Genomic DNA, 27515 nt, shown 5'->3' on the forward strand with positions numbered 1-27515 from the left:
CACCAAGGTCCTCATGGCTGAGGGGGAACTCTTCACAGGAGCACATCATAGGTTTCGTTATTTACCTCCTGGCAGGTTCCCCACTCCCTTCCTCTGTGCTCCTATGGGATCCTCTTTAATGATCCAGCTCTATAAACTATCATTTTGTTTTGATTACTCTAGGCAGCTTTGGAAGAAAGCCTGGCCATTGTGGAGACCCAGACACATTTCTCTTCCATCTTTCCTTTTAAAGGAGGCAGTAAGAGGATTCTTCATGAGAAAATGCTGCAACTGAAAGCTGGAATGCAGCAGCCCCTAGAGAAGGGACCTGCTGAGAGGAGAGTGGGTGAGCAGCAGACTCAGCCAGAGGAGACAGGGTCCTCCGCTGTGTCCCACAGCAGGTAAGAGACTCTTTGTTTAGACACTCCACTGTCAGAATTAAATCATTGCCCTCACGGCAGTTTTCAGGTCTGCATCCAGACTCTGTAGCTTAATTATAGGGCTGTCTCTTAAGACCCTCCTGAAAAGTCTTTACAGAAAAGCCTATACGGCTTTTAGTATCAATTACTTTATATTATTCAGAGAAATTTGGTTTTATTCTAAATAACAATGCATGTATTCTCCAAATATATCACCTTCAAGGATGTTTGGGATTTCATGGAATTCTTCCAGTCATGTGAGTAGCGTCTCTTTTCTGCATTGACAGGGACACCTAAGAATCTCTTGTTCTGTCAGGAGATTTCAGGACAATCAGATTGTCCCTGGTTTCTGGTCTGGCAATTTTGATAAGTTCAATTCTTTTTTTTTTTTTAATTTTTTTTAACGTTTTATTTATTTTTGAGACAGAGAGAGACAGAGCATGAACAGGGGAGAGTCAGCGAGAGGGAGACACGGAATCTGTAACAGGCTCCAGGCTCCGAGCTGTCAGCACAGAGCCCGACGCAGGGCTTGAACTCACTGACCATGAGATCATGACCTGAGCCGAAGTCGGCCGCTTAACCGACTGAGCCACCCAGGCGCCCCGATAAGTTCAATTCTTAAAATAAGCTTACAGAATTGTCAAATAATGGCTGGTTGGCTTGACTTGTCAGCGTTTTTAATGGCTGAATGTTTATAGCTTTTCAAAGGCATTAAAATGATATGGAGTTAATGCATTATACATTTACCTGTGAACACCAGTTACTGACGTACTACATCATAACTAACTTGCTTAGTGGTTGGAGCACAGCTTTAAAGGTGATAAAATTCAGCTTCATGCTCCATTGGGTACTGTCAATATGTACCACTTAAATTTTCCTGACCCAGAGAAGAATGTTAGAGCTAAAATAACCTTAGAGTCACTTAGTCTCATTTCCTCATTTCAGACCTGAGAACATTCAGGCCCAAAGATATGGTTGCTTGATCAAAGTTGCACAATAGCCTTTTTTGCAGAAATAATATTAAAATCTTGGACTCTTAATTCACAAAGCCTATAGCTACTTTGTGAAATACATTTAAAAAATCATATTCTCATGATTATTTTCATAAAGTCTTTATTTTTAGAGCAGTTTTAAGTTCAGAGCAAAACTGAGTGGAAAGTACAAAGAATTTCCATATATACCCGGTCCCTGCACATGCATAGCCTCCACCCCCACTATCAACATCCTGCACCAAAGTAGTATATTTGTTACAATCCATGAACCTACATTGACACATCATTATCACTGAGAGTCGTAGTAGTTTACATTAGGGTTCATTCTTGGTGGTGTACATTCTTCGGGTTTTGACAAAAGTATAATGATGTGTATTCACCATTATAGAAACCTATAGAATGACTGTTCATTGCCCTAAAAATACTCTGTGCTCTGCCTATTCATTCCTTCCTCCTTCCTAATCCCTGGCAGCCACTGATCTTTTTACTGTTTCCATAGTTTTGCCTTTTCCAGAATGTCATAGAGTTGCAAGTATACACTATGTAGCTTTTTCAGATTGGCTTCCTTCATTTAATAATATACAAATTTTGGTTCCTTCATGTCTTTTCATAGTTTGATTGCTCCTTTCTCATTAGTGTTAATAATACTACATTTTTTTCTGGATGTGCCAGTTTATTTATAAATTCACCTACTAAAAGATAAATATCTTGGTTGCTTCCAAGTTTTGGCAATTATGAATAAAGCTGCTATAAGCATTGTGTGCAGATTTTTATGTGGACATAAGTTTTCAACTCATTTGAGTAAATAGTGAGGATACAGTTTCTGGATCATATGGTAATGGTATGTTTAGTTTTGTAAGAAACCACAGAACCATCTTCCAAAGTGGCTGTAGCATACTCAGTCACCAGTGAGTGAGAGGATCTGCTGCTCCACATCCTCACTAGTATTTGGTGTTACCAATGCTCGAGATTTTTACCATTCTAACATGTAGTAGTGTCTCATTGTTATTTTAATTTGCAATTCCATAATGACATAAGATGCTGAGGATTTTTCTTTTACTTATTTGCCATCTGCATATCTTCTTTGATGTCTGTTCGGGTCTTTTGCCCATTATTTGATTGGATTGTTCATTTTCTTGTTGTTGAGTTTGGGGAGTTCTTTGTATAATTTTGACAACAGTCCTTTATCAGATAGGTCGTTTGCAAATATTTTATCCATGTCTGTGATTTGTCTTCTTATTCTCTTGACCATGCATTTTGCAGAGTGAAAGTTTTAAATTATAATCAAGTCCAGATTATTAATTATTTATTTTATGGATTGTGCCTTTTGATATTTGTGTCTAAAGAGTCATCACCAAACTCAAGATCAGTTAGACTTTCTGCTCTGTTATCTTCTAGGAGGTTTATATTTTGTGTTTTACATTTAGACCTATATGTATTTTGAGCTAATTAATGTAAAGTTCTGTCTAGGTTCAATTTTTTGCAAGTAGGTGTCCAATTGTCTAGCACCATTTGTTGAAGGATTATCTTTTCTTCATTGTTCTGCCTTTGTTCCTTTGTCAAAGATCAGTCAACTGTATTTTTGTGGGTCTGTTTCTGGGCTGTTTTGTTTCACTGATTTGTTTATTCTTTCACCAATGTCACACTTTCTGGATTACTTGTACCTTGATCATAAGTCTTGCAGTCGTGGTGTCAGTCCTCTGACTTTGTTCTTCAATATTATGTTGGCTGTTCTGCTTCTTTTGCCTCTCCATGTAAATCTTAGAATTGGTTTGTCAATAGCCACAGAATAACTTGCTGGGATTTCGATTTGAATCTTTGGATGAAGTTGGGAAGAACTGACATCTTGACAATGTTGAGTCTTCCTATCCATAAACATGGAATATTTTTCCATTCATTTAGTGCTTGTTTGATTTCCTTTTACCAGAGCTTTGTTATTTTCCTTATATAGATAGATCTTGTACATATTCTGTTAGAGTTTTACAAAAGTATGTCATTTGGGGGTGCTAAGGTAAATGGTATTGTTTTCAGTTTCAAACTCCACTTGTTAGTTGCTGGTATATAGGAAAGCAACTGATTTTTGTATATTAACCTTGTATTCTGCAACCTGACTTTAATCACTTTCTAGTTCCAAGAGTTTTTTTTGTCAATCCTTTCAGATTTTCTACATAGACAATTGTGTCACTTGCAAACAAAGACAGTTTTATTTCTTCCTTTCCAATCTGTAAACCTTTTATTTGCTTTTGTTTGTTTGTTTCACTGCATTATCTAGGACTTCCAATATGATGTTTAAAAGGAGTGGTGAGAGGGGACCCCTAACTTTATTTCTGATCCGAGTGGAAAAGCTTCTACTTTCTTACCACTAAGTATGATGCTGGCTGTTTGTTTTTTGTAAATATTCTTTATCAAGCTGAGGAAATTTTTCCTTCTATTCTTAGTTTGCCAAAAGTTTTTTTTTCTCATTTCATCATGAATGGGTGTTGTATTTTGTCAAATGTTTTTTCTGCATCTATTAATATGATCATATGATTTTTCTTCATTAGCCTGAATTACAGCAATTGATTTTCAGATGTTGAAGTCAGCTCTCCATCTGGAATACATCTCACTTGGTGTGTTACATAATTCATCAAATACATTGTTGTATTCAATTTACTAATGTTTTGCTGGAGATTTTTGTACTGGTGTTCATGAGAGATATTGTTCTGTAAGGTGTTTTGGTTTTTTTTCTTATAATGTCATTGTCTGGTTTTGATAATAGGGTAATGTTAACTTCATACAATGAGTTAGAAAATATCTCCTCTGGTTCTATCTCCTATAGAAAGCCTGTAGAGAATTGGTATAATTGTTTCCTTACATGTTTGGTAGAATTCACTGTGAGCTCATCTGGGCCCAGTGCTTTCTGTTTTGGAAGGTTATTAATTATTGATTCAGTGTGTCTAATATACATAGGTCTATTCATGTTGTTTATTTATTCTTATGTGAACTTTGGCAGATTGTGCTTTTCAAGGAATTGGACCATTTCATCTAGGTTATCAAATTTGTGGCCATAGAGTTGTTCATAGCATTTCTTAATTATCCTTTCAGTGTGCATCAGCTCTAGAGTGATCCACTCTTTTATTTCTGGTGTTAGTAATTTGTGATCTTCTCTCTCTTTTTCCTTTTCTCTAGTCTGCCTAGAGGCTCATTGAGTTTACTGATCTTTTCAAATAACCATATTTTTTTTAAATTACCTAAATAAATTTTAATTGTCATTGTAATAAGTATTATTTATTATTGAGAAACTGGATGGGAATAAATAATAAACCTATAGAATCCAGAATAATAAGTGTATTCCAGAAAAAAGTCCTTGCCTTAAAAGTGGAATAGCCTTGTTTATCTCAGAGACCCCTAAAACTCAGAGCAAGAGGATGCATGGTACTGATAAAGAACACTAGAGTGAGAGTTTGGAACCAAACTCTCTGTAATAATGATCCTTCCACCAACTAATGATGGAAGCTCAGGTGTATTTCTCCCCACTCCAGCTTTACTGAGATATTATCAACATATATCAGATACATTTCTTACACTTTGTGAGTCTCAATGTCTTCATCTATAAAATAAGATGAGGCCTTTTCCTGCACTAGTATTGTCCACATCTTGAACTGGGATGTTAAAGGGTTTATTAACTTAGTAATTGCAACCAGGACCAAGTCTTAGCCCCTTGTGCACGTCTGTATCTGTGTATGTGTGCATGGGTTTTTTTTTAAGTTTATTTATTTATTTTGAGAAAGAGAGAGAGAGGAGGGCCATAAAGAGAGGGAGAGAGAGAATCCCAAGCAAGCTCCATGCTGTCAGCGCAGAGCCTGATGCGGGCTTGAACTCATGAACTGTGAGATCATGACCTGAGCCAAAACCAAGTGCTTAACCAACTGAGCCACCCAGGCCTCCCCACGTGTGTGTTTTTTGCAAGAGAACACTATGTCAATATTATATCCTGAGGTCTCAGAGCTGAAAGAACAGATAGGAGGAGCATCTTCTTGGTTAGAAAAAGAGAGTAATGAGAGGTGATGAGGGGACCTGGGTAGCCAAAGTTGGTATAAATGAGAAAGTTAGAGGGAATTGAATGTCAAAAATCTAGAAATAGCAAGATTGAAACCACTAAATCACTAAAATATTAGTTAGAGTTTTTTGTGCACATAAAAGTAGTTTGCCACTGGGAGCTCTCAAACCAACAGTGGAATGAGGCTCAAAGGTATATTGTTATAAGACACCTTATCTAGTGAGAATGCATAGGTTATTTATTATTTCCAATGATTGGTTACATCATTAGAGTTTTCCTAATGATTGAGGATTGGTTAAAAGTGACCACCTCATGCCAATTTGGGGGAACAGCTTGAATTTCATCTGTGATTTTCAGAGGCATGTGCAAGAAGTGGCCCAAGGTAATTTTCGCTTGTTTTGCAGAATAAGCTAGGTTTGGATTCAGTAATTTTCCTAATAGCATGACAAAAATATCACGGTCATTATCTATTTTAAAATCTGTACTGTTGTATATGGAAGTCTAATCTCCATTGTCTGAGTCAAACCAAAGTGTGTGATTATAGAGTGAGTCTAGAGCATGCCCTAAATTACGTCCAGTACCATGAAGGCTTGCTGTGCATAGACAGATTGCCAACAATGAAGTTTGCAATGATTATGGGCCATCCTTTGGCTTCCAAAGTTCCTCCCAGTACCAGATTAACTGGCTGTAAGTATTAATTGAATGGCCAAGGCATGGATACCAAACCTTTTTGTAAAGCCATTTTCCGGTCGTTCAAGCATGTATAGGAGCTGGTTCTAACACTGAGAGTCTTCCTGAGCATTTAAGTGTCTACATAACCAACAATCATTTTGATTAGTAAAGGAAGGTATGCATTGAATGGTAGGCCTTAGTGGGTAGAGAAAATCCCTAACAGAAAAAGGAACATGGGTGTGAATGTTCTGTATTAGTTTGTAAAGCAGTAATATCACAGTAATTGTTATAAAAATGAGTCCTGGAAAAAGATAGGGGATCTAACAGAATCTTGTTCTGTGTTCTTTGCCTTGTCTGCTTCAAGGGAAATTTTTTTTTCCTGGAAATCCTTAATGTTAAGTTAGCTGTAGGTTGACAAGTCCAAGAGTTGAGGGGGAGGGGGTTTCTCTTGGATTGAGAGACATGGACCCAAGGTTTAATACCCTGTAATTTAACTAGTGTATGAAAAAATAGAACCTGGTAGAGCCCTTTTCATAGAGGTTCAAGTGTTGTTTTTCATTTATATCTGTTTCAGAATACCCAGTCTCCAGGTTCCAGTGTATGAAGTATAAAGTTTTCACCAGGCACAGAAGGTCTCTAAAAACCTCCTTGACCTGTTGAATATAAGTTTTTGAATATTGCATCAGTACTTTAAAGTCATATTAGAATTTACAAGGGCAGGATGTGCATGGGGCTTTATCATTAAAGGCATGGATTCATAAGGTGTTAATTTATGTTTCCCAAAAGGTGTTGATCTCACGGTCATAAGGCCTAAGGGTAACACTTTAGGCTAAGGTGTTCCTGTGGTTTCAGTCAATTTTGCCAGTTTTACTCTTAGGATATCATTGGTACATTGAACCTTCCCTAAAGACTGAGAATGATAGAGACAATGATAGTGTCATAACGTTTGAATAACCTTGTTTAGTTGTTTTATAACCTATCCAGGTAAACTGAGTCCTTTATCACTTGAAATTTCGTCTGAGATTCCCCACAGTGGAAAAGGATTTTCTAATAATTTCCTTGCGACTGTGGTGATCATCAGCTTGCCAACATGGGAATCCTTCTACCCATCTAGAAAATAGATATACCATTACAAGTACATAGTGATAGCCCACAGAAGGAGAATTTTGAAAAAGTATCAAATGAAAATGTTCAGATGGTCCAGACAGTGGGGGAGCAGCCCCTGGAATTAGGTTAAATGGTTTCTCCCAGGTTATATGATTGACAGGTTAATCATTGAATATAAACCCATCGTGCGAATTTAGAACAATCACCCCGCTAATATTTTTTCAGAATTCAAGACATTTGGTCAATTCCATGGTGGGTAGTCACATGAAGCACTTGCAAGAGTGGTGATGGAGGGATTCAGGAGGCACCAGCCAGTCAAGTGTACCCTCCCCAAATCCTCTTTTTATGATAAATCTGTATCCTTCTTGGTGCCACTTTTGGTTTTCAGCATCAGATACCATTTTTTGTCTATTACACAGTTGTCTTAAGTAATCTGATGTGGATCTACAGTGGAGTATATAGGTTATGGAAATTCAGGAGAATGGCTTTACCAAAAGGTTTAGTATCTGTCCCTTGGCCATTTTATGGCGTTTATTTAAAGTTCTGGTACCTTAGGAATCTCTTGAGTAGGAACCTTAGCATGAAAGTCAGCCATTTGTTTTGGGGGGCACCTGTCTGGCTCAGTCGGTGGAACACGTGACTCTTGATCTCAGGGTTGTGAGTGTGAGCCCCACACTGGGTGTAGAGACTACTTGGGAGGAAAAAAAAAAGTTTTTGTTTCCAGAGCATACCACAGTGATGAACTACTCTGAAGATATACCTGCTATTGGTGTAAATATTTGCAGTTTTTTCTTTTGTCAATTCACAGGCTCCAGTGAGAGCCAAACAACTCTGCAGGTAGGGCTGAATTAAATAAAGGAAGGGCTCCTCTTTCTAGTAATTCATGTTGTGTAGTGACAGCATATTTGTCTTGATATTTTCCTTCAGAGTTTTTGGCATAGAGTACTAAATCCAGACAGGCCAATAGGCTTTCTTGTAAATCTAATCTAGGAGTTTGATTTGAGGAGACCAATTCAACAGTTATGAGTCTCTCCTTTGTTTGATAAGGGTAGGAAGGTAGCAAGATTTGAGGAGACGCAGGAAAGAACACTCAGGAGACAGGAGGAGGATCTCACAAGATGGTGTCTACTAGCTGAGAAATGGTATATATGCTCAGTGTTTGGCAGACTTTCTACAGCATAAGGAACCTATAGATTTATTTCATTTCCTGAACAAGTTTCAAGGAGAATTCCATAATTTTAGCAGATGCAGCTACACCCTTTAAACAATTTGGGTATGCCCTGGCCTTTGGATGCAATTGTAAGCTATAATAGGCTATAGGTCTATTTTTTCCTTCATTTCTTGAGTAAGGGCTCCCAAAACTGATTGTTACATTCTTGAACAAACAACGTAAAAGGTTTAGTATAGTGAGGAAGTCCCAATGAAGGAAGATTCGGTAATGCCCATTTAATTTCGGTAAAGGCTTCCTCACGTTTGTTTTCCAAGGAAGAGGTTCTTGAGTATTAATCTTAGTTCATAGAGTAGAGAAGCTAACTAGGAAAAGTTAGGGACCCAGGACTGACAATATTCTGCAAGTCTGAGGGCATTTATATTTCACAGAGCTCCCCAAGTGAGGACAGGATCTTTCTTAGGGGCAAGGGTTTTTTGCATCAGTGGAAAATACATACGATCCCTGAGAGGGCATTTAGGACAGGAACACAGTGAGAGATGAGTGGAGGTTTGTAAGAACTTCTCTTTTCCAGAATTGGAAAAATGTTTACTGAGAGTCTCCTTTGTGTTCGGCTGTGTCCATAAGATAACCAAAATACTCCAGGCTCTGAAAGAGCTCTTAGTCTAGGAACCAGCATCTGCCTAATGATGTGAGAAATGTTGGTCAGAAATGTGAATAAAGTATAGCATCATTTAGAAGGTTCAAATAGAGTTTGATGCTTCCTGGGGGTGACCTGTCCTGATCCCCATCCTGGCTCTTTCCAATGCCTGGATTAATGTTCTAAACCAGTGACTCTGGGCTTCAGGAAAATTTCACCTCCTCAGGAAATAACTAGCACCCATGCTCCCTGTTAGCACAATACAGATTACACTGCCAAGGTCTCCAAGAGAAACTGGTGAAATCAGAAGCCATTGATTCTGCTCTGGCACACCTGCGGGAACCGAGGGGACGTCAGGTTGGTCTGATAAACTCACCATTACCAAAGTAATGATAATATGTCTTTGATAAGTTAAATGCTTTACTGGGATTGCTGTCCTCATCCCAACATTTAAAATAAAGTTTGGGGCGACTTGGTGACTCAGTCAGTTAAACATCCGACTCTTGATTTCAGCTCGGATCATGATCTCACTGTTTGTTAGTTTGAGCCTCACGATGGGCTCTGCACTGACGGTGTGGAGCCTGCTTGGGATTCTGTCTCCCTTTCTCTCTGTCCTTCCCTGCTTGCTATCTCTCTCAAAATAAATAAAAATTAACTTAAAGTCAATCCTGACCATATTTCTAAAAAGGCAAAATAGTCCTTTTGACCTCATTTGCAGATGATGAAACTGAGGCACAAAGTAGTAAAGTGACTTTCCAAGTTTGCAGTGGGAGCATAGAGCATACTGGGGCTACAGTCTAGGCCTGCTGCTTCCTGCTTCATCCGTCCAGCTGTGTTGCCTCCCTCAGGAACAAGATGAACTAAAACCTCCTCTTCTACTCTCCTCTATGACAAATAGTAGTCGTGTTGGCCAGGATATTATGGGATACTAAATTGGTTCAGATCATTTCTTGGAGATCATTTTTCAGATCACTCTTTTGAACCCTACAAGCAAAACACTGCACTAATTAGTTACACCAGAGCATACAGACGTGGTAGAATACAGTGGGTAGACTAAAGGAGCTTGAAGATGTCCTAGCAATGGAGCCTTAGCTATTTATAGGAAAAACATAGATAGGTCCATCCTGGTGAGAGAACAAGTGGTCTCTTCTCACATTTCTCACATGATGGTTTTCCTTTCGACTTTCCAATTAAAGCCTGACTTTTTTTTACTGTACTGAAATGGTTTATTAAACTGAAGAGATGGATTGGGAACAGATTTTAAAGCAGAACTAGGGAAGAAAAGCTGATTCCATTTTCAGAAGTACAGGCCTGGGAAAAAGAAACTTTTAGAAGGAGGCTTTCAAACAGAAGAAGACTTAGTTTTCCTTTCTTCATTCCCTTTGCCACATTCAGGTCCCTAAACACGTGCTAATTCAGTGTAGGGGTTTTGGGGGTGAAATTCTCTAAGTGTCTTCTGCTGAAGTACCACAACCTGTCAGTCTCCTCTTTCCTCACTTACTGTTTCTTCCCCTCTTTAGGAAATGCCATTCCTTGATCCAGGATCAGGCTCGAGAGTTGACCCACCTGCGGCAGAAGATGAGAGTAGGGAGAACTTTCTCTTCCCTTCTCATTCAGCATGTCAGGAACACAGTGAAAACCTTTGAGGAGCTCCTCAGCAGCAATAAAATTGACCACTGCATGGAGCAACGCTTCCATGAGCAGCTGGCCAAGGGGAGCCAGCTGGCAGAGAGCCTTGCCAGCAAATTCAGCACAGGTAAGCGCACCCCAGGGCTCAGGAAGACTTTCAGTCCCTCCCAAGGACCAAGGCTCAGACCAGCCCATATCCATCGACAAGTGACTTTTCAATCTGATGTCCCACTCTGTAGTCACCACCTTGGAAGCATGGTGGAGTCAGGACTGGCTGGTGAGGAGCACTGAGGAGAAGCACACCGGATTGAGGATGCCCAGATGAAGGCCACAGCCCTGCCATCTCTCATGGGATGTGGCCACTCGGGCAAAAGGCATCTCTGGTGGGTGATAGCATTTATCTGAAACTAACTGGCAGAAAGGGAGGTAGAACAGGGGCAGCTGGGTGCTGTGAACAGAGCCCCGAACCAGGATCTGAAGACCCTGGCTCTAGCCTGTATGTGTTCATTGCCAGCTCCGGACACGTTCATATTTCTCTTGATTTCTGTTTCCTCACCAAAAAAGTTAGGTCAAATAATACCAGCATGATTGTGCCAGGGATCAGATCAGCAATATTAATCAGTGCACTTCAAAAACATGATCAAACAGGGGCGCCTGGGTGGCACAATCGGTTAAGCGTCCGACTTCAGCCAGGTCACGATCTCGCGGTCCGTGAGTTCGAGCCCCGCGTCAGGCTCTGGGCTGATGGCTCGGAGCCTGGAGCCTGTTTCCGATTCTGTGTCTCCCTCTCTCTCTGCCCCTCCCCCGTTCATGCTCTGTCTCTCTCTGTCCCAAAAATAAAAAAATTAAAAAAAAAAAAAAAAAAAAAACATGATCAAACAACCATGCTGATTTGGGCATAGTTTAGACACTGTATAGACTGGTACCTGGTTGTGGGAACATTAGTTAGTTCAGGTGCCTTTTTCATAGAATAGTCCCTGGAGCACCAAGGGCGCATAGGCTTGAGGCCACTGTGTGGGCTCCTGGTGGCAGATGCAGAGGTGGGACAGGGATGTCTGTCACCTCTACAGAGATAGGAGTAGGTTCTGCGTGAAAACTGTGGCCGAGCACACAGAGGCAGGACTGGGAACCAGCTCTGTGGCAGAACTGGGAGACTCTGGTTGGAGTGGTCCAGAGCCACCAGACAAGTATCTCAAGACCTGTAGGAAAAGAGACATTTAGCTTTTGACTCTGATCCAGGGCAGAGCAAGTAAAGATAATGGCCTTTGTGGTGGGCTCAGGAAAGCCCACCAGACAAGTTCTCCAATGTCTCCTGAGAAAATTCAGAGTATCTTGGACTGGAGCATCAAATAGTCACGTCTCATCCCAGAGAAAATTCAGAGTTTGTCTGTAATCTGGGAAATAAGACCTGCTTAAATTATGACTGGTCCTTTTTGAATCTGGTTTTCAGATGACTGCACAAGTATGAAGAATCAAACAGGACACATGCTGCGGACCCTCAGGTAACTCTAGATTCTCAGGGGCTGTGAAACATAATCTGATGAAGGATTTATAAGCAGGAGCTCTCACATACCATAAAAAAACAGACGGCTGATTATCATTATGTCTCCTTGGTGATGAAGCGGTCTCGTTTCTTTTTTTTTTTAATTTATTGTTATTTTAGTCCCATTCTCATATTCAATCACCAATTTAGCAATACAGAGCTGCTCTAACCTTAGGAGTCTTCTGTGCCCCCGGGGATCAGCTCTGATTTCTCTCAGATCTTTAAAGACCAGAGTGAGGGGTGCCTGGGTGGCTCAGTCGGTTGAGCATCCGGCTTCGGCTCAGGTCATGATCTCGCGGTCCATGAGTTCGAGCCCCGCGTCGGGTTCTGTGCTGACAGCTCAGAGCCTGGAGCCTGTTTCAGATTCTGTGTCTCCCTCTCTCTCTGACTCTCCCCCGTTCATGCTCTGTCTCTCCCTGTCTCAAAAATAAATAAACATTAAGAGAAAAAAAATTAATTAATTAATTAATTTTAAAAAAAAGATATACAAAAAAAAAAAAGTAAAGACCAGAGTGAGATTATATCTGGTTTCTTTAAGGGTGACCCAAGAGGTACTGGCACATGATAAATAACTACAAATTTTTCTTGCAAAAAAAGAGATTTATACTCCATGACCATACTTAGGGAAGGAAGTCTAGAAAGTACAAGACACCTAGGAAGCCGCATTGCCTTGGGAAGCAGTTTTAAACAGGCCACTGCAAATACTACTGAGCACATCGTGTTCACAGAGTGAGAACCTCTGGTTGTCTTATGAAGGAACCATGAGTATTATTTAAGGGGCCTAATGGGTCTTCTCTCTTCCTCAGGATGTTTGTGGCCAAGGCACTGGGCAACTGTTGTCCTCCCCTGTCCCCCACTCTCCACCCCCAAACAAATGGTTTGCCTTCTCCTCTGAAGGAACAGTCTCCTTGACTTCTGGGGCTTCTCCCATGGGCTGCCAGATTGCTACAGCTATGTCATTCAAGTGACCTTTATTTTCCCTCTGTCTTTCTTACCCCGCCAGTATCTTAAGGGAGATGCATACAAAGGGTAAAGTGCCAGAAGCTCTAAAGACCAAACAGCAGGCCCAGCCCCAGACTCTGCCCCAGATCCAGTCCAGCAGCCATGCCCAGTCTGCTGCCCATCACTCCTCCAGCAGCACCTCCCTGCTTCATGAAGAGCAAGAAGTACACCCTGCAGTGGCTGTGGCCAGTGAGTACCCAGACAGCATCCTGTTGCCAGGTGCTTGCTCCTTTGTCTACACCAAGAGTAGGTATCTTTGCAGCCAGGCCCTACAGATCCCCTGTGATGTACCTGGTGGGGCACAGGTCTGGGACTCGGTGCCAAGCACAGGCCCCAAGGGTGTCAGGCAGCTCTTCTCCATTCCTAACCCCACACGTCATCAGCCACTAGACCTCCTCTGACACATACACGGTATTGGACTTGAGGGGAGGGGTCATGAGTTGGGAAGGGAAAGGGGCAAATGTTCCCTTATCACTGCAATCCCATCATATCATGTTTCAGGCCATGGGCATGAACATCACTAATATTGGGTCTCTGATCTTGGAATCTCTGGGGTAAACAGTCACAGTTCTTATTTTCTGTTTATTACTAAACATTCTTTATCATTTGTGGATTTATAGATCCCATCCATCATTCTAATGATTCAGCTGTAATGTCCTCTGAACCCTCAGTATCTGGGACGTGTCTCAGGTTCAGGCTGAACTCATCGCCAACTTGCCTCTCCCCAGAATTCCCCAAGGAGGGCACTTGGGTAGCCTTGGTACGGAGGAGGAGCAGCATACATTTAAAATCAAACCTCCATTTTCTCCTGCCCAGCTTTCTCTTTAATTTTCCTCCTGAGAAAAGCATTTCTGTCTTTAGGGAACTATCAATCAAATTCTGGTGTAAATAATACTGAGAAACCAACCTTAGTCTGATTTTTTTTTTTTTTCCTGAATTGACTGTTTTAAAGCAATGAATGAGCCATATTGGGATTTGACCTGATACTATTCCTGTTTCTCATTTTACCCTGAGGATCAGAGCAGCATAATGTTTCCCCCGGGATTATAGCAACCAAGGAAAGAAAGGAAATTCACATTTATTGAACATCTGGTATGCTCACATTACTAACTATGCATCTTGCCTCATTTAATCAGCATAACCATCCCCTCAAGTAGTTGGTGGTGTCCCAGTTTTACAAGGCTGAGGACACTGAGGCTCAGTGAAGTCAGGACACTTACTGAAGAGTGGCCAGCTTGGGATGGCATTCACTGTGAGCCTGAATCAACAGCTCAGACCGTCCACTGCATGGCAGCCTGAGCAGTCAGGGACCAAGCAGGGAGGGCGTCACCTCTTTGCACATGTCTTTTGCTGGGTTTCTGGAACCAGTGTTTTCCCCACTCCACTCTTTCTGACAATGGTGTAGCCTCTGCAGATGAGACAAGTCCCTATGGACATTGCACTTTCGTCCACGGATTTATGAATGAATAAGCTGTCCTTGATGTGTATGTGACATCTTCCAAGGGGCCCAGGGGAGTTTTACCTGCATCCTTGAACTCAGTTGCCCAGAGTCACTTGACCCGAACTCAGGGCCACCCTGGAAGATAGCAGAAGGGCAAACACACCTTCCCCCTCACCGACAATTCCCACCACAACTGGTAGGGAAGGCCACATCTCAAGTGGCCTCATCGCATAGCACCCCTATTTTCTGCCACCTTCTTCTTCTCTGAGGGAGATTGAAACCCTTCTTTGTTCCATCTGAAGTCATTGTCCTCTCAGAGGGGCATTGGCTTATCACTGCTCCTCCTCTGTTTTTTGGACCAAACTTTGTAGAACAGTTAACAAGCAGTGTGACTGGTGGGGCAGCTTCCCGGTGAGGTGAAACCCTTCTCATGAGAGGCTGCTCCCTGTTGCTTTCTGCGTACAGCATAGGGCATGTTTTCTGTGCATGTGGCGAGGGGAGACTGGGACGTGAAATGCTGATCACTGTCACCGATGGACCTGGGACTCCTGTGGCCGTGGTTGAGTGTCAGCTGGTTTTCTAGGGAGGGGATAAAGGAGGTTTGAAAGGGGGTGGGAAAAGAAAAAGAAAAAAGAAACAATAAATTTAGTTTACATTAAACAAAAAGAAGAAAGGGGTTGGGAATCACCTTTTGATTGAGTTCCTACATTGTGGGGCATTGTGTTAAAGACTTAATGGTAGGCTGCCTTACGCTTTTTTTTCACAGTGATGCTAATTATAACTGGTTTTATGTAAGACCATACATAATGGAAGGAGAAGACCTACTGGATATTGATTCAAGTGCATAGTTCCTTAGAGGAACTTGACTTGGTTGGAAAACAAGGACTTCACTCCTATCTGCTTAGAGGAGAAACTTGCCAGACAATTTAAGCTATATTTAAGAATTATTTTTACAGTCTTGTGAGCCATTCTGGGTGAGATCCAAATCACCACTTGCCTTCCTCAGAGACCCCCTCAGCCTCAGTAGGCATCCAGAGTAGGAGGCAGGAGGAGTGGGAGCCACCAGGAGCATCACCCTGTCTCAGTTCTCTGTACAATGGCCATAACCGGAGGCCATTTTCCCTTTCTCTTCCTCCTCCAACAACCCCCAATCGAGAACAGTCTCAGGAAGGATTAGCCACTGTGTCACTGGCAAGGGCATAGACTGTCCAGTGAATATATTACCTGTTCACAGACTAGCAAAATGCTCATCTCCTTAACCTTGTGATTTGTAAGATCTGTAGTGATTTCTGCTACAGAAGGAGACATTTCTAAAGTGCCTCCATAGAGACAGGCAGGAGAGTGGCCCCTGTACTTTTCCTGTGCATATATTGTGACCCTCAGATAGTACATCTAACCACCACTTCTTTGTTTTTCCTTTTTTTAAATTCAAGTATAGTTAGCATACAGCGTTATATGAGTTTTAGGTGTACAATATAGTGATTCAAGAATTCAATACATTTCTCAGTGCCAATCATGGTAATGTACTCTTAATCTCATCTATGCCACCATCCTTCACCCACCTCCTCTGTATATTTAAGAGTCTGCTTTTTGTTTATTTCTTTTTTTTTTTTGTTCATTTGTTTTGTTTCTTAAATTTCACATATGAGTGAAATTATATGATATTTGTCTGCTCTGACTTCTTTCACTTAGCATTATATCCTGTAACTCCATCCATGTTGTTGCAAATGGCAAGACTTTGCAACAAATGGCTGAGTAGTATTCCATTATATATAAATACCACATCTTCAAGGCACCTGGGTAGCTCAGTTGGTTAACTGTCTGACTTCAGCTCAGGTCAAGATCTCAGGGTTCATGGGTTTGAGCCCTGCATCAGGCTCTGTGCTAACAGCTCAGAGCCTGGAGCCTGCTTCAGATTCTGTGTCTCTCTTTCTCTCTCTACCCCTTCCCCCGCTCATGGGTGGACACTTGGGCTGCTTCCATAATTTGGCTGTTGTAAATAATGAAGCAGTAAACATAGGGGTGCATGTATCTTTTCAAGTTAGTGTTTTTGTTTTCTTAGTGTAAATACCAGGTAGTGAAATTATGGGATCATATTGGTAGTTCTACTTTTAATTTTTTGAGGAACCTCCATACTGTTTTCCACAGTGGTTACACCAGTTTGCATTCCCATGAACAGTGCACAAGAGTTCCTTTTTCTCCACATCCTCACTCGCCAACACTTATTTCTTATGTTTTTTGTTTTAACCATTCTGATGAGTGTGAGGTGGTACCTCATTGTGGTTTTGATTTGCATTTCTCTGATAATGAATGATGTTGAGCATCTTTTCATGGGTCTATTGGCCATCTGTATGTCTTTGGGAAAATGTCTATTCATGTCGTCTGTCCATTTTTTATTGGATTGCTTGGGGGGTTTGGGGGTTGAGTTATATAAGTTTTTTATATATTTTGGATATTAACCTCTTATTGGATACATCACTTGCAAAACATTCTCATTCAGTATGTTGTCTTTTTGTTTTGTTGATGGTTTCCTTCACTACACAAAAGCTTTAAATTTTGGGGTAGTCCCAATAGTTTAATCTTGCTTTTGTTTCCCTTCCTTATCATGAAAAATGTTGCTATGGCTGATGTCAGAGAAATGACTGCCTGTGCTTGGGGTGTCTCTCACATCTGCTCTGGTCTGAATTCCATGGATTACTGTATTAGTTTTCTAAGGCTGCTATAACAAAGTATCACAAACTGCGTGTTTTAAAACAACAGACATTTGTTTTGCCCACGTTCTAAAGGCTAGAAGTCTGAAATCAAGGTGTCAGCAGGGCCATGCTCCATTTTCCTTGCTTCTTCCTAGTTTCTGGTGGTTGCTGGGAGCTTCCCTTGGCTTGTAGAAACATCTCTCTGGTGTCTGCCTCCTGACTCCCTTGTCGTGTGGTTTTCTCCCGCCGTGTGACTCTATCGGTGTCTCCTCTCCTGTCCTTGTAAGGACATCAGTCATATTGAATGTAGGTCCATGCTAATCCAATATATTCTTGTCCTAAATCATTTCATCTGCGGCAACCCCATTTTCAGATACGGTCACGTTCTGCGGTTCCAGGTATGGACATGACTTTGGAGGACACTATTCAACCCAGTATAATTATTTTTAAAACGCTTTATTTCTGACTTCCCATCCATTTCTTCCTCACATTCCTTTCTGGACAGATGTCAGCGCAGCCACTCCTGCTGATTCAGCATCATTGCTCAGCGACCATTCAGATGCCAGATCCTCCCAGCCCTCCTATCCTCTGAGTGGCACCACACAACTGAGTGGGACACCAGAACCTGGGTACCATGGCAGCAGTGGCCCATGGGATGAGACGAGGCCTCAGAAAATGAACGCGTCTGGGTGCCTCTCCTCCTTCTCCTCATTGTACCGGCCCGACTCCAAGCCTTCTGGTAAACACAAAAGAGTAGATGGTGACAATGGAGCCTATGGATGGGGGTGAACACATTCTTCCTGGGCCCAAGGATTCTTATTCCCCTGTTAGATCCTGGCTCACAGAAGTGGGTGAGATGAAGGGACAGTATCCTGTAGCTCAGCCAGAGAACAAGATTCCAGCCCAGTGCTGGTCCTTTCTAAGTGCGTCTCCCATTCCCCTTACCCAGAGATTCACGCCGAGCAGGAGAATCCAGGAAGTCAGGGACATTCTGAGGTGCTCTACAGACAGGATGAGTTGCCTCGTATTCATATGCTCCCTTTGCCCTGTGCTACAATCTTCTGCGGCCTACATGTAGACTGTTCTTGGAGTTCCCAGCTCAAGCTACCCTGGGGAAGATCTTCCTTCAGTCAAGAGCTATTTATTGCAGGATGGGAGACTATTTCTACAGTTATACACACATGCCCTTTGTATGCAATTACTGAGTCAGTCTTGCCTCTCAAATTTTGCTAGTAGTTTAGAGCCAGGCATCCTGGCACCAGTGACCCAGGGTGCACCCATGGAGAAGAATGGCTTGAAGGAGCTCAGTTCCTGGGACTGAGACAGTGTAACAATAAGACATTTGAAATTCTCAGAAAAACCTGACCCTAAGCAAGATGTCCTAGTGGATGATGCCTATTCTTGGCCTCTTTCCCCTTCCCTTTGTGTATCCTCTGACTTCTTCAGAGGTGCTCCTTTCTTCTCCTATTCCTCCTTCAGGTCCTGATACCTCCCCAGGCCCTTCCTTGTCACTCTTCACCAAAAGTGGTTAAAGGAAAATACTCAGCATCCCTTATTATTCACTGCCTGATTTAATTTCATATGCATTTACTCTAGCCTTTCTATTAGTGGATGGGTGGTAAAGGTTTTCAGTCAGGGATCATCAGGTAGGATAGGTATGAGGTAGAGAGGAGGCCTCTGGACTGTGACCAAAGGAGGTAGACCAACTGGCCAGTCCTGCCTAGAGACCTGTAGCAGTTTCCACCCTTGTTTTCCAGCCCAGCATCCATCTCCCTCAGATGTACTCAGCCTTCATCTGGGAGGAGGCCCTGATGGAGTTTCCTTCCAGAGGGCCATCTTGTGTTTGAAAGCCCAGGAGCTCTTTAAACAAAGCTGCCTGGTGCTTCCTGGTGCCCAGGTGAGAGAAGGAAGTTGACAGGAGTACAGGGACGGGCAGGGATCTTGCAGAGAAGTCCTGGGCAGGCTCCATAGCTGCCTGTGAGCAAGTGGCCTTCCTCACCTCCTACCTCTCCCATGTCTTGGTGGGATGCAACAGGGGCTGACCTACTGGAAAAGAACCTTGTTGAGATCCAGAACCTGCGCCAGCGCCTGGAGGAGTCTGTCTACATCAACGACCGCCTGCAGGAGAGGCTGGGACACGTGCTCAGCAGTGCCGACCGAGAAAAAAGTAGGAAAGGCCAAAACTGGTTCCGTCCACATCTAGAGTCTCACAAGGGCATTTAGGTTTGCAGTTAAAAAGTACATCAGTGTGCTGTACCCTAGTCTTCCTCACAGTCCACCAGAGAGGGAAGCAGGGCAGGCGCCATTGTCCCTACTCTATAAATGAAGACACTGTCTTGCCCGAGGCAGGGCTGTGTCTCACGCCCAGCACTGTCTGACATGATGCCCATTCTTGTGACTCCCTGTACATCCTTGTGCCACACCTGGCTTCTGGCCTGACTGGCAAGTGGTGGAACCAAGACTTGCCATGATGCCCACTTCAGCCGAGGGTGGACCACATCCCACCTTCACGCCACCACCACAGGCTCTGGGTACCACCTGCCACTTCCCATATGCAAATGGCCCATGTTCCTGTGCTTTCCACATGATGCTCTCACTTGGAGACTGGTACTTCCACATCCCTTCTCCCTTGCCAAGCTCAGAAGAATGGCGACCAGGGCCCCTACAACCTCACAGCGGCAGCTGAGTGGTGGGCAAGTCCGTCCCGCAACTGCAGCCACTGTGCATGAGTGTTTGGTCCAGCGTGGTGTGACTCAGCCACATCACAACCGTTTCCCAGTTCAGGCAGCCCCCAGGTTTTCTGCATGGCTGAGCCTGAAACTTTGGTGTATACAGGAAAGTACATCTTTGAGAGCATCTGTTTCCCAGATGTATGACTTTTTTTTTTGTTTTTTGTTTTTTTACTCCCTGTGACAGTATCCACCTCTGGCTTCCATGGGTAGAACCCAGAGTCTGTGCCTCAGCTCTGCAACTAGAAAAGGGCCTTTGGGAAAGCAAACTGGAGCCTTCAGGCTGACAGAGGGCAAACCCCAAACTTGGTCACTTTCATGTTGCACCTTTCCACAGCAGTACCCAGTTGCAGAAGCAAGCAGAAGAGGCTGGAGAGTAAAAAAATTGCCCAGCCCCACACGGGCCAAAATTGTAAGTTATTTTCAATTTGGATAAGGCTGCTTCTTATAAGGGCCTGTCTACACATTCCTGGACTCTAAACTCTAGGAGTCACTAGCTCTGGGAAATTCACATTTCATGTATTTGTCCCTTGCTCTGTGCGGATAACCAGGGAGTCACTGGCTGCGAACTAGATACCAGCTTGGTGTCTCCCTCCCTCCCTTTCCATTTCCAGCTGAGTGTGAATAAGGAAGGAAAAGGATGTCAGTTTCTGTTTGGAGCAGTCAGTGTAGAGAGTTCCCTGAGCCCTTCCTTTGCAGCTCTGTCTCTCCTTCCGTAGGCAGTGCCCAGTCAGCTCCAGAGGTCTCCCCGGCCACCCCTCACACATGCGCTCAGAGTCACTCTTGCTGCTGTGCTCAGGACACCTTGTGACATGATGTCTGGAGGATCCGGAAGAACGTTCTCCAGAACTTTCCCAGCCCTGTCAACAGCATTCTTGGGTGTGAAATTGGAGGCATCGACATTACCTTTAAATGAATGGATCAAATTAATAAATTCTTATTTAAAAATTATTGTTTACATATATTTATTGAATTCCTATAAAGAGTAAAATTTGTGAGGAAAGAATAAAACCCATAATGGCCAGAAGTTCATAGAAAAGGTTAAAGAAAAAATGAGATGTCGCTATTAGTTACTTAATTTTTTTGCAGAGCACTTCTTTATTATGACAATATATAAAACAAATATAACTTTAAATGTTTATAACTACAACTGTACATTACTAGGACTGCTAGTATTGTTCAGCTTGCTCAAATTTAGGGGAATAGCTTATATGTAATTCTTGAAATTCACTGACCATCATAAAAATGTGGGATTGAAATGCATGTATACATTTTTCGTGTATATAAATTTCACTCTCCTGACTTTATTCCCAGTCTCATCATTTTCACACATCTTTGGGGAGTTAACCAAACTCAAGGCCTTTTGTTCCTAAGAGAACTGGCAAGGTTATGTTTGCCAATGGCAACATCCTTAAAAGTTAATAATAATCACTGATCACCCATAGATTTTTTACCTCATTCCTTCTTTCTTTAGGGCAAACGAGCTTTTACCTGGGCATTCAGTCCAACCCCTAAAGACTGAATATCCTTCAAACACCTCCCTGAAAAGCACTGTAGGGGCACGTGGGTGGCTCAGTTGGTTGAGCATCTGACTTCAGCTCAGGTCATGATCTCATGGGTTGGTGAGTTCAAGCCCCACATCACTTCGGATCCTCTGTCCCCCCCCCCCAACCGCCTCTCCCATGCTCACGTTCTCTCTCTCAAAAATAAACATTTTAAAAAATAAAAACAAAAAAATTGAAGCACTTTAGCCATTTCCTTTTTTTTTTTTTTTACTTTATTTTTTAAATTTACATCCAGGTTAGCATATAGTGCAACAATGATTTTAGGAGTAGATTCCTTAGTGCCCCTTACCCATTTAGCCTATCCCCCCTCCCACAACCCCTCCAGTAACCCTCTGTTTGTTCTCTATATTTAAGAGTCTTTTATGTTTTGTCTCCCTCCCTGTTTTTATATTATTTTTGCTTCCCTTCCCTTATGTTCATCTGTTTTGTCTCTTAAAGTCCTCATATGAGTGAAGTCATATTTGTCTTTCTCTGACTAATTTCACTTAGCATAATACCCTCTAGCTCCATCCACATAGTTGCAAATGGCAAAATTTCATTCTTTTTGATTGCCAAGTAGTAATACTCCATTGTACATATGTACCACATCTTTTTTGTCCATTCATCCATCGATGGACATTTGGGCTCTTTCCATACTTTGGCTATTGTCAATAGTGCTGCTATGAACATTGGGGTGCATGTGCATGTGCATGTGCCCCTCCGAAACAACACCTGTATCCCTTGGATAAATGCCTAATAGTGCAATTGCTGGGTTGTAGGGTAGTTCTATTTTTAGCTTTTTGAGGAACCTCCATACTATTTTCCAGAGTGGCTGCACCAGTTTGCATTCCCACCAGCAGTGCAAAAGAGATCCTCTTTCTCCACATCCTCGTCAACATCTGTTGTTGCGTGAGTTGTTAATGTTAGCCATGCTGATAGGTGTGAGGTGATATCTCATGGTTTTGATTTGTATTTCCCTGATGATGAGTGATGTTGAGCATTTTTTCATGTGTTGGTTGGCCATCTGGACATCTTCTTTGGAGACATGTCTATTCATGTCTTTTGCCCGTTTCTTCACTGGATTATTTGGTTTTTGGGTGTTGCATCTGATAGTTCTTTGGATAGTAAACCCTTTATCTGGTATGTCATTTGCAGATATCTTCTCCCATTCTGTCAGTTGCCTTTTAGTTTTGCTGATTGTTTACATTGCTGTGCAGAAGATTTTTATTTTGATGAGGTCCCACTAGTTCATTTTTGCTTTTGTTTCCCTTGCCTCTGGAGGTGTATTGAATAAGAAGTTGCTGCAGCCAAGGTCAAAGAGGTGTTTGCCTGCTTTCTCCTCTAGGATTTTGATGGCTTCCTGTCTTATGTTTAGGTCTTTCATCCATCTTGAGTTTATTTTTGTGTATGGTATAAAAAAGGGGTCCAGGTTCATTCTTCTGCGTGTCGCTGTCCAGTTTTCCCAGCACCACTTGCTGAAGAGACTGTCTTTATTCCATTGGATATTCTTTCCTGCTTTGTCAAAGATTAGTTGGCCGTTTGTGGGTCCATTTCTGGGTTCTCTATTTTTTTCCATTGATCTGAGTGTGTTTTTGTGCCATAGCCATTTCCATTTTTATAGTAAGGTGAGGATTGTACCCCTCAACCTGAAAGTCTTTAACCTTGAAGTCATCAATTGTCTCAACTTTTCAAAGGATCTTAAGCTTCGGGAAAGGCCTTGGTTCTCACTGAAGCTGCATTTTCAGCAGCTCAACATGACTCAGGTAAATATGTGCATCTCCCAAAGTATGTATGAAGTCACTGGGCTTCAGGCCTGTGGTGTGTACCATCCTGTAGGTGAACAGGGCATAGCTGGCGACATTGGAGGGCACAACCAGGCCCATGTCTCCTGAGCTCCGGTATAGCTGGCAGGACAGCTCACCATTTTCCAGGTAGAACTGGCAAAGGGAATGGCAGAGAGGAGCCATTAAAGGAAGATCTTTTGGATTCCACCCACACAGGATGATTCTTCTGTCATCACAGTTGGTTTTGATTGTGTCAATCACCTTTTGCAGTTGGTCTACTCCTTGACCAGAATAATCTGAATTCTTATCTTTGTATTTTCCATTGAAAATTATAAACTGGGCCTAAGTCCCCTTCTTCTCTGTTGCACAATACCGGCTGTCCAAGAGGTCTCAGGACCCATTTGAGTCCCAGATTTTCACTCCCTTGGAAGACAATTCCCAAGCGTTTGTGGATCCCTTGATAAACCACAGCAACTCCTCCAAAACACCCTTCTAGAATACAGGTTTGGTTGTCAGCAGAGGAAATTCATGCCATGGGCTGGAGTGCACCTGCATACCCAGCACCAGCAGCATGCTGATACCTGTGTGGTCATCCTTCTGGAGCCCACAGTGCAGGATGTGCTCCGTCTGCCCCAAGTACCGCAGCACCCTGTTTGGTGGTGGCCAGAGATCCTGCCCCACTTCCACACAGGCGGGCTGAGAGCTTGAGCGCTGCAGGTGGGAGCTGGGGGCCAGTGTGGTGCTGGCACAGCTGCAGGGCCCGGATGGGACCCCAGCGGGGGGCGGTGAGCAAGGTGGCACAGGCCCTTCCACACCTCTTTTCCCACTGTGTCTGCGGTGACCTCTCTTAGCTATTTCTGTTTCAGACAACTAGACTGCAAAGGCTCAGGGAGTGTTAGAGCTATTGAGAGTGGGACTGTGGGACTCCTTGACCCCATCACGTGCTTAGAAAAAACAGAAAAACTATCACGCATCAAAAGGTAGTAGGATAAAATTTGAAAGTGTTAATGGAGACCATTTGCCAGACCCAGGTGAACTCCAAGAGAACGATGGAGTCATTCAAAGTCATGAAGATCACAAGAGTTGCCTCAAGCCTGGAGAATAGCAATTGTCAAATTTTCAGAATGATGGAAATAATATATTTTAATATCTATAGAAGAGTGAGTTTTGGGGGTGCCTGGGTGCCTCAGTCGGTTAAGCGTCCGACTTCGGCTCAGGTCATGATCTCACGGTCCGTGGTTTCAAGCCCCGCGTCGGGCTCTGTGCTGACAGCTCAGAGTCTGGAGCCTGTTTCAGATTCTGTGTCTCCCTCTCTCTCTGCCCCTCCCCTGGTCATACTCTCTCTCCCTCTGTTTCTCAAAAATAAATAAATATTTAAAAAAAAAAAAAGTGAGTTTTGTTTTGATCTTTTGCAAACCGGGAACAAATTGATATTAACTCGATGGTATGTGAGCACATAGAAAGGATGGTCACTGATAACACAAATGGGTTCACCAAGGTAAGCCACGTGACTAAATTAGCAAGTCAGAAGAATTGGCCTCAGAGAGCTGAGCCAGGGAGAAAAATTAAGCCCATGTGCTCTACAATGGTCATGGCCTAACTTGATTTTATTATTTTTTAATGCTTGTTTATTTTTGAGAGAGAGAGCATGGGATGGGGTGCAGAGAGAGGAAGAGAGAGGATCCCAAGCAGGCTCCACACTGTCAGTGCAGAGCCTGATATGGGGCTCGATCTCATGAACTAAATTTAACATTTGATTATTCACATGACCTAAGCCAAAATCAAGAGTCAGAGGCTTAACCGACTGAGCCAGCCAGGCACCCCAAGGATACTACCTTTATCAGGAGTTTATCACAAGGGCACCCGCACTACTTCAGCAGCTCCCTGCAACCCTCACCAATCTCCTACAAATGTACCTGGCACATCCCCTGATACCTGCATACTAAATTCACTTTCCTGGAACTCAGCTTTCACTCTTATTTCACTGAACCCAGATAAGTGCAAGATGACTAGGGACAATTATATGTCCCTAGTGAGCAGCTCCACCTCAGATACCAATAGTGATCCTCCTCCACCTTTGCCTTAGATCTTTTTTTTAAGTTTATTAATTTTGAGAGAGCAAGAGCGAATAGGGGAGGGGCAAAGAGAGAGGGAGAGAAAGAATCCCAAGCAGGCTCCGTTCTGTCAGTGCAAAGCCCCACACAGAGCTTGAACCCACGAACCACGAGACCATGCCCTGAGCAGATGGGTCTGACACTTAAAAAATAGCCACCCAGGCGCCCCCAGCTTTGCCTTAGATCTTAATGTCAGTGTGGGTGGTGACTGGGCTCACCTTCTTGCTGACAGCTCCCAAGTGCTAAGAAGCCAAATTCTCCTCTTCTTTATCCCCTTCCCAATCTGGGCTCATCAGAGCACTCCAAGGAATTCTGAGAAGGCTCTCAGATCCTCTCAATCCCAGCTTCAAAAGCTCAGACTGAAGGTAGAACAAAAGGAGTGACAGTAGTTTTCATAGAACCAGAAAGAGAAGCGACAGAAGAGCTTGCATTTCCAGGAAGATTGTCCTTTCAGATAAAGCCTCCAAATAAAGTGGCCCTCATTTCATGAGCTGCAAGTGACTAGGGCAAGACAAATGGTACCTACATTTAGAGACTCCAGTATACCTGATCATAGGATACAATCCCAGTCCTCACTGGAGGGGTTATAGAATATAAAGACTGTACTCTGTATTACTTTCCTTAAAAAAATAACAAATCCTGACATCTTAAAAACATCTGGCCCCAAAGATTCAAATCAGATTTCATGGGTCTTCACTGTATTACTTATAGCTGCTTGTCCACCATCTGTGGTAGGGTCTGGATTGCCACTATTATTTTGTGTTTTGCTTGAGGCAAACAATGTGGGTTCTCAGGTATTTAAGCCATTCTCAAATTCTTCACCTCCTAACACCCTAATAATAAAATCTGTCTCATCTGGTGGTTGAAAGCATTGTGATAGTCTACAGAAAAATCACCAAATTAATAATGGCAATGCATCTCATACTTGAGATCTCTTGCGTTTGGCAGTGTTTTATAATTGCAAAATGCTTTTACATGCATTACTGTTCCACTTGATATGCATCAGTTTTTTGCCTTCTCCAATCACTGCGGACTAAATCTTTACTTTCTCGGGAGGGATTTCTCAGACCTTATCCTCTCAGCTTTCCTTCTCAATCCAATCTCCCCTGTCTTCACAAGGATGTGGACATTGCCCTCAGCAACCCAATCTCCTTATGTGGTTAGCTTCTGTTTTGTTTTAATGGAGGGATGTTTGGTTAGGTCTTCCCCTCTCCAGTCTTCTCTCTTTCTCTCCTACAGTGTGAGCCAGCCCTTTGTCTTAGTTACTGTTGGGCACGCTCACCTACCATCAAGGCGTGAGCAAGAAACCAAGCCATACTTATCAGAAAAAGGATCATTTTAATCAAGATGCTGTTGACAAGATGGCTTTTCTCACGAGGTCAGCCCAGGGCACAGAGGTGATCACATCTGTGGCTCTTGGGTCCACTTCTTCCTTATTGCCACATGGAGCTCAAAGTGGAGGTTGAGCAAAAGAAATTGGAGTGACAGTAGCTTTCATATTAATGAAACCTTCCGGTTGGAAGGAGACACAACAGTTTTACCATTCTTTTTTCTATCCCACATATTTGTCAGTCACTAATGCTTTTGTGAGGTCTTACTTCAGGGTTTGGCCATGAGGATTTGCCTTGCAGACCTTCTTAATACATGGAGCTTAATTGACCAAGGGCCCCCGTTGCTAGGCTTTAAAATGGTCTCTGAGACCACACCTCCCATGCACTGTTCCCTGCCAATAGCTGGGCGCAGTGGGGATGCTAAGACAGCCCCATTCCTTGGGCAACACAGGACTCTTTGTTGGCTGACTTTGGCTCATTGACTCCGTGATGAATTTATAAATCGTGGCTGAGTCTTGGGCCCCTCCCCCCAGCCTTCCCTCCTTTTCTCTTGTATTCAGATTTGCTTTGTGGCCTAAAGGCCTTGCCATCCTCCCTGAGTATGTTCCTATTTTCTTTCACACAGGTGTTTTCCCTAATAAAGCCCTTGCACATTTAATCCTAGTCAGCATTTGCTTCCTGGAGAATCT

General features: G+C 42.9%; 1 protein-coding gene and 1 pseudogene across 6 annotated transcripts in view; one reads left to right on the plus strand and one right to left on the minus strand.

Annotated features, from left to right (window-relative positions):
- LOC125912145 (myomegalin-like) overlaps window positions 1-21004 on the plus strand; it is a 48308-nt gene extending 27304 nt beyond the window's left edge. Inside the window, exons 2-9 of one of the 6 annotated variants that reach the window (XM_049616406.1) lie at window positions 163-380; window positions 10537-10772; window positions 12096-12147; window positions 13192-13436; window positions 17830-18063; window positions 19360-19491; window positions 20391-20465; window positions 20773-21004. In XM_049616406.1, coding sequence (XP_049472363.1) covers window positions 262-380; window positions 10537-10772; window positions 12096-12147; window positions 13192-13436; window positions 17830-18063; window positions 19360-19491; window positions 20391-20465; window positions 20773-20864 — 1185 coding nt within the window. In that variant the 5' untranslated portion in view covers window positions 163-261 and the 3' untranslated portion in view covers window positions 20865-21004. The remainder of the gene's footprint in view (window positions 1-162; window positions 381-10536; window positions 10773-12095; window positions 12148-13191; window positions 13437-17829; window positions 18064-19359; window positions 19492-20390; window positions 20466-20772) is intronic. The other 5 variants (XM_049616403.1, XM_049616404.1, XM_049616405.1 and 2 more) reach the window with 5 other exon arrangements.
- Window positions 21005-21406: 402 nt separating this feature from the next.
- On the minus strand, window positions 21407-26811 carry LOC125913334 (thymidylate synthase-like; annotated as a pseudogene).
- Window positions 26812-27515: the final 704 nt, after the last annotated feature.

This window comes from Panthera uncia (genome assembly GCF_023721935.1).
Source record: "Panthera uncia isolate 11264 chromosome C1 unlocalized genomic scaffold, Puncia_PCG_1.0 HiC_scaffold_4, whole genome shotgun sequence".
NCBI classification, from domain to species: domain Eukaryota; kingdom Metazoa; phylum Chordata; class Mammalia; order Carnivora; family Felidae; genus Panthera; species Panthera uncia.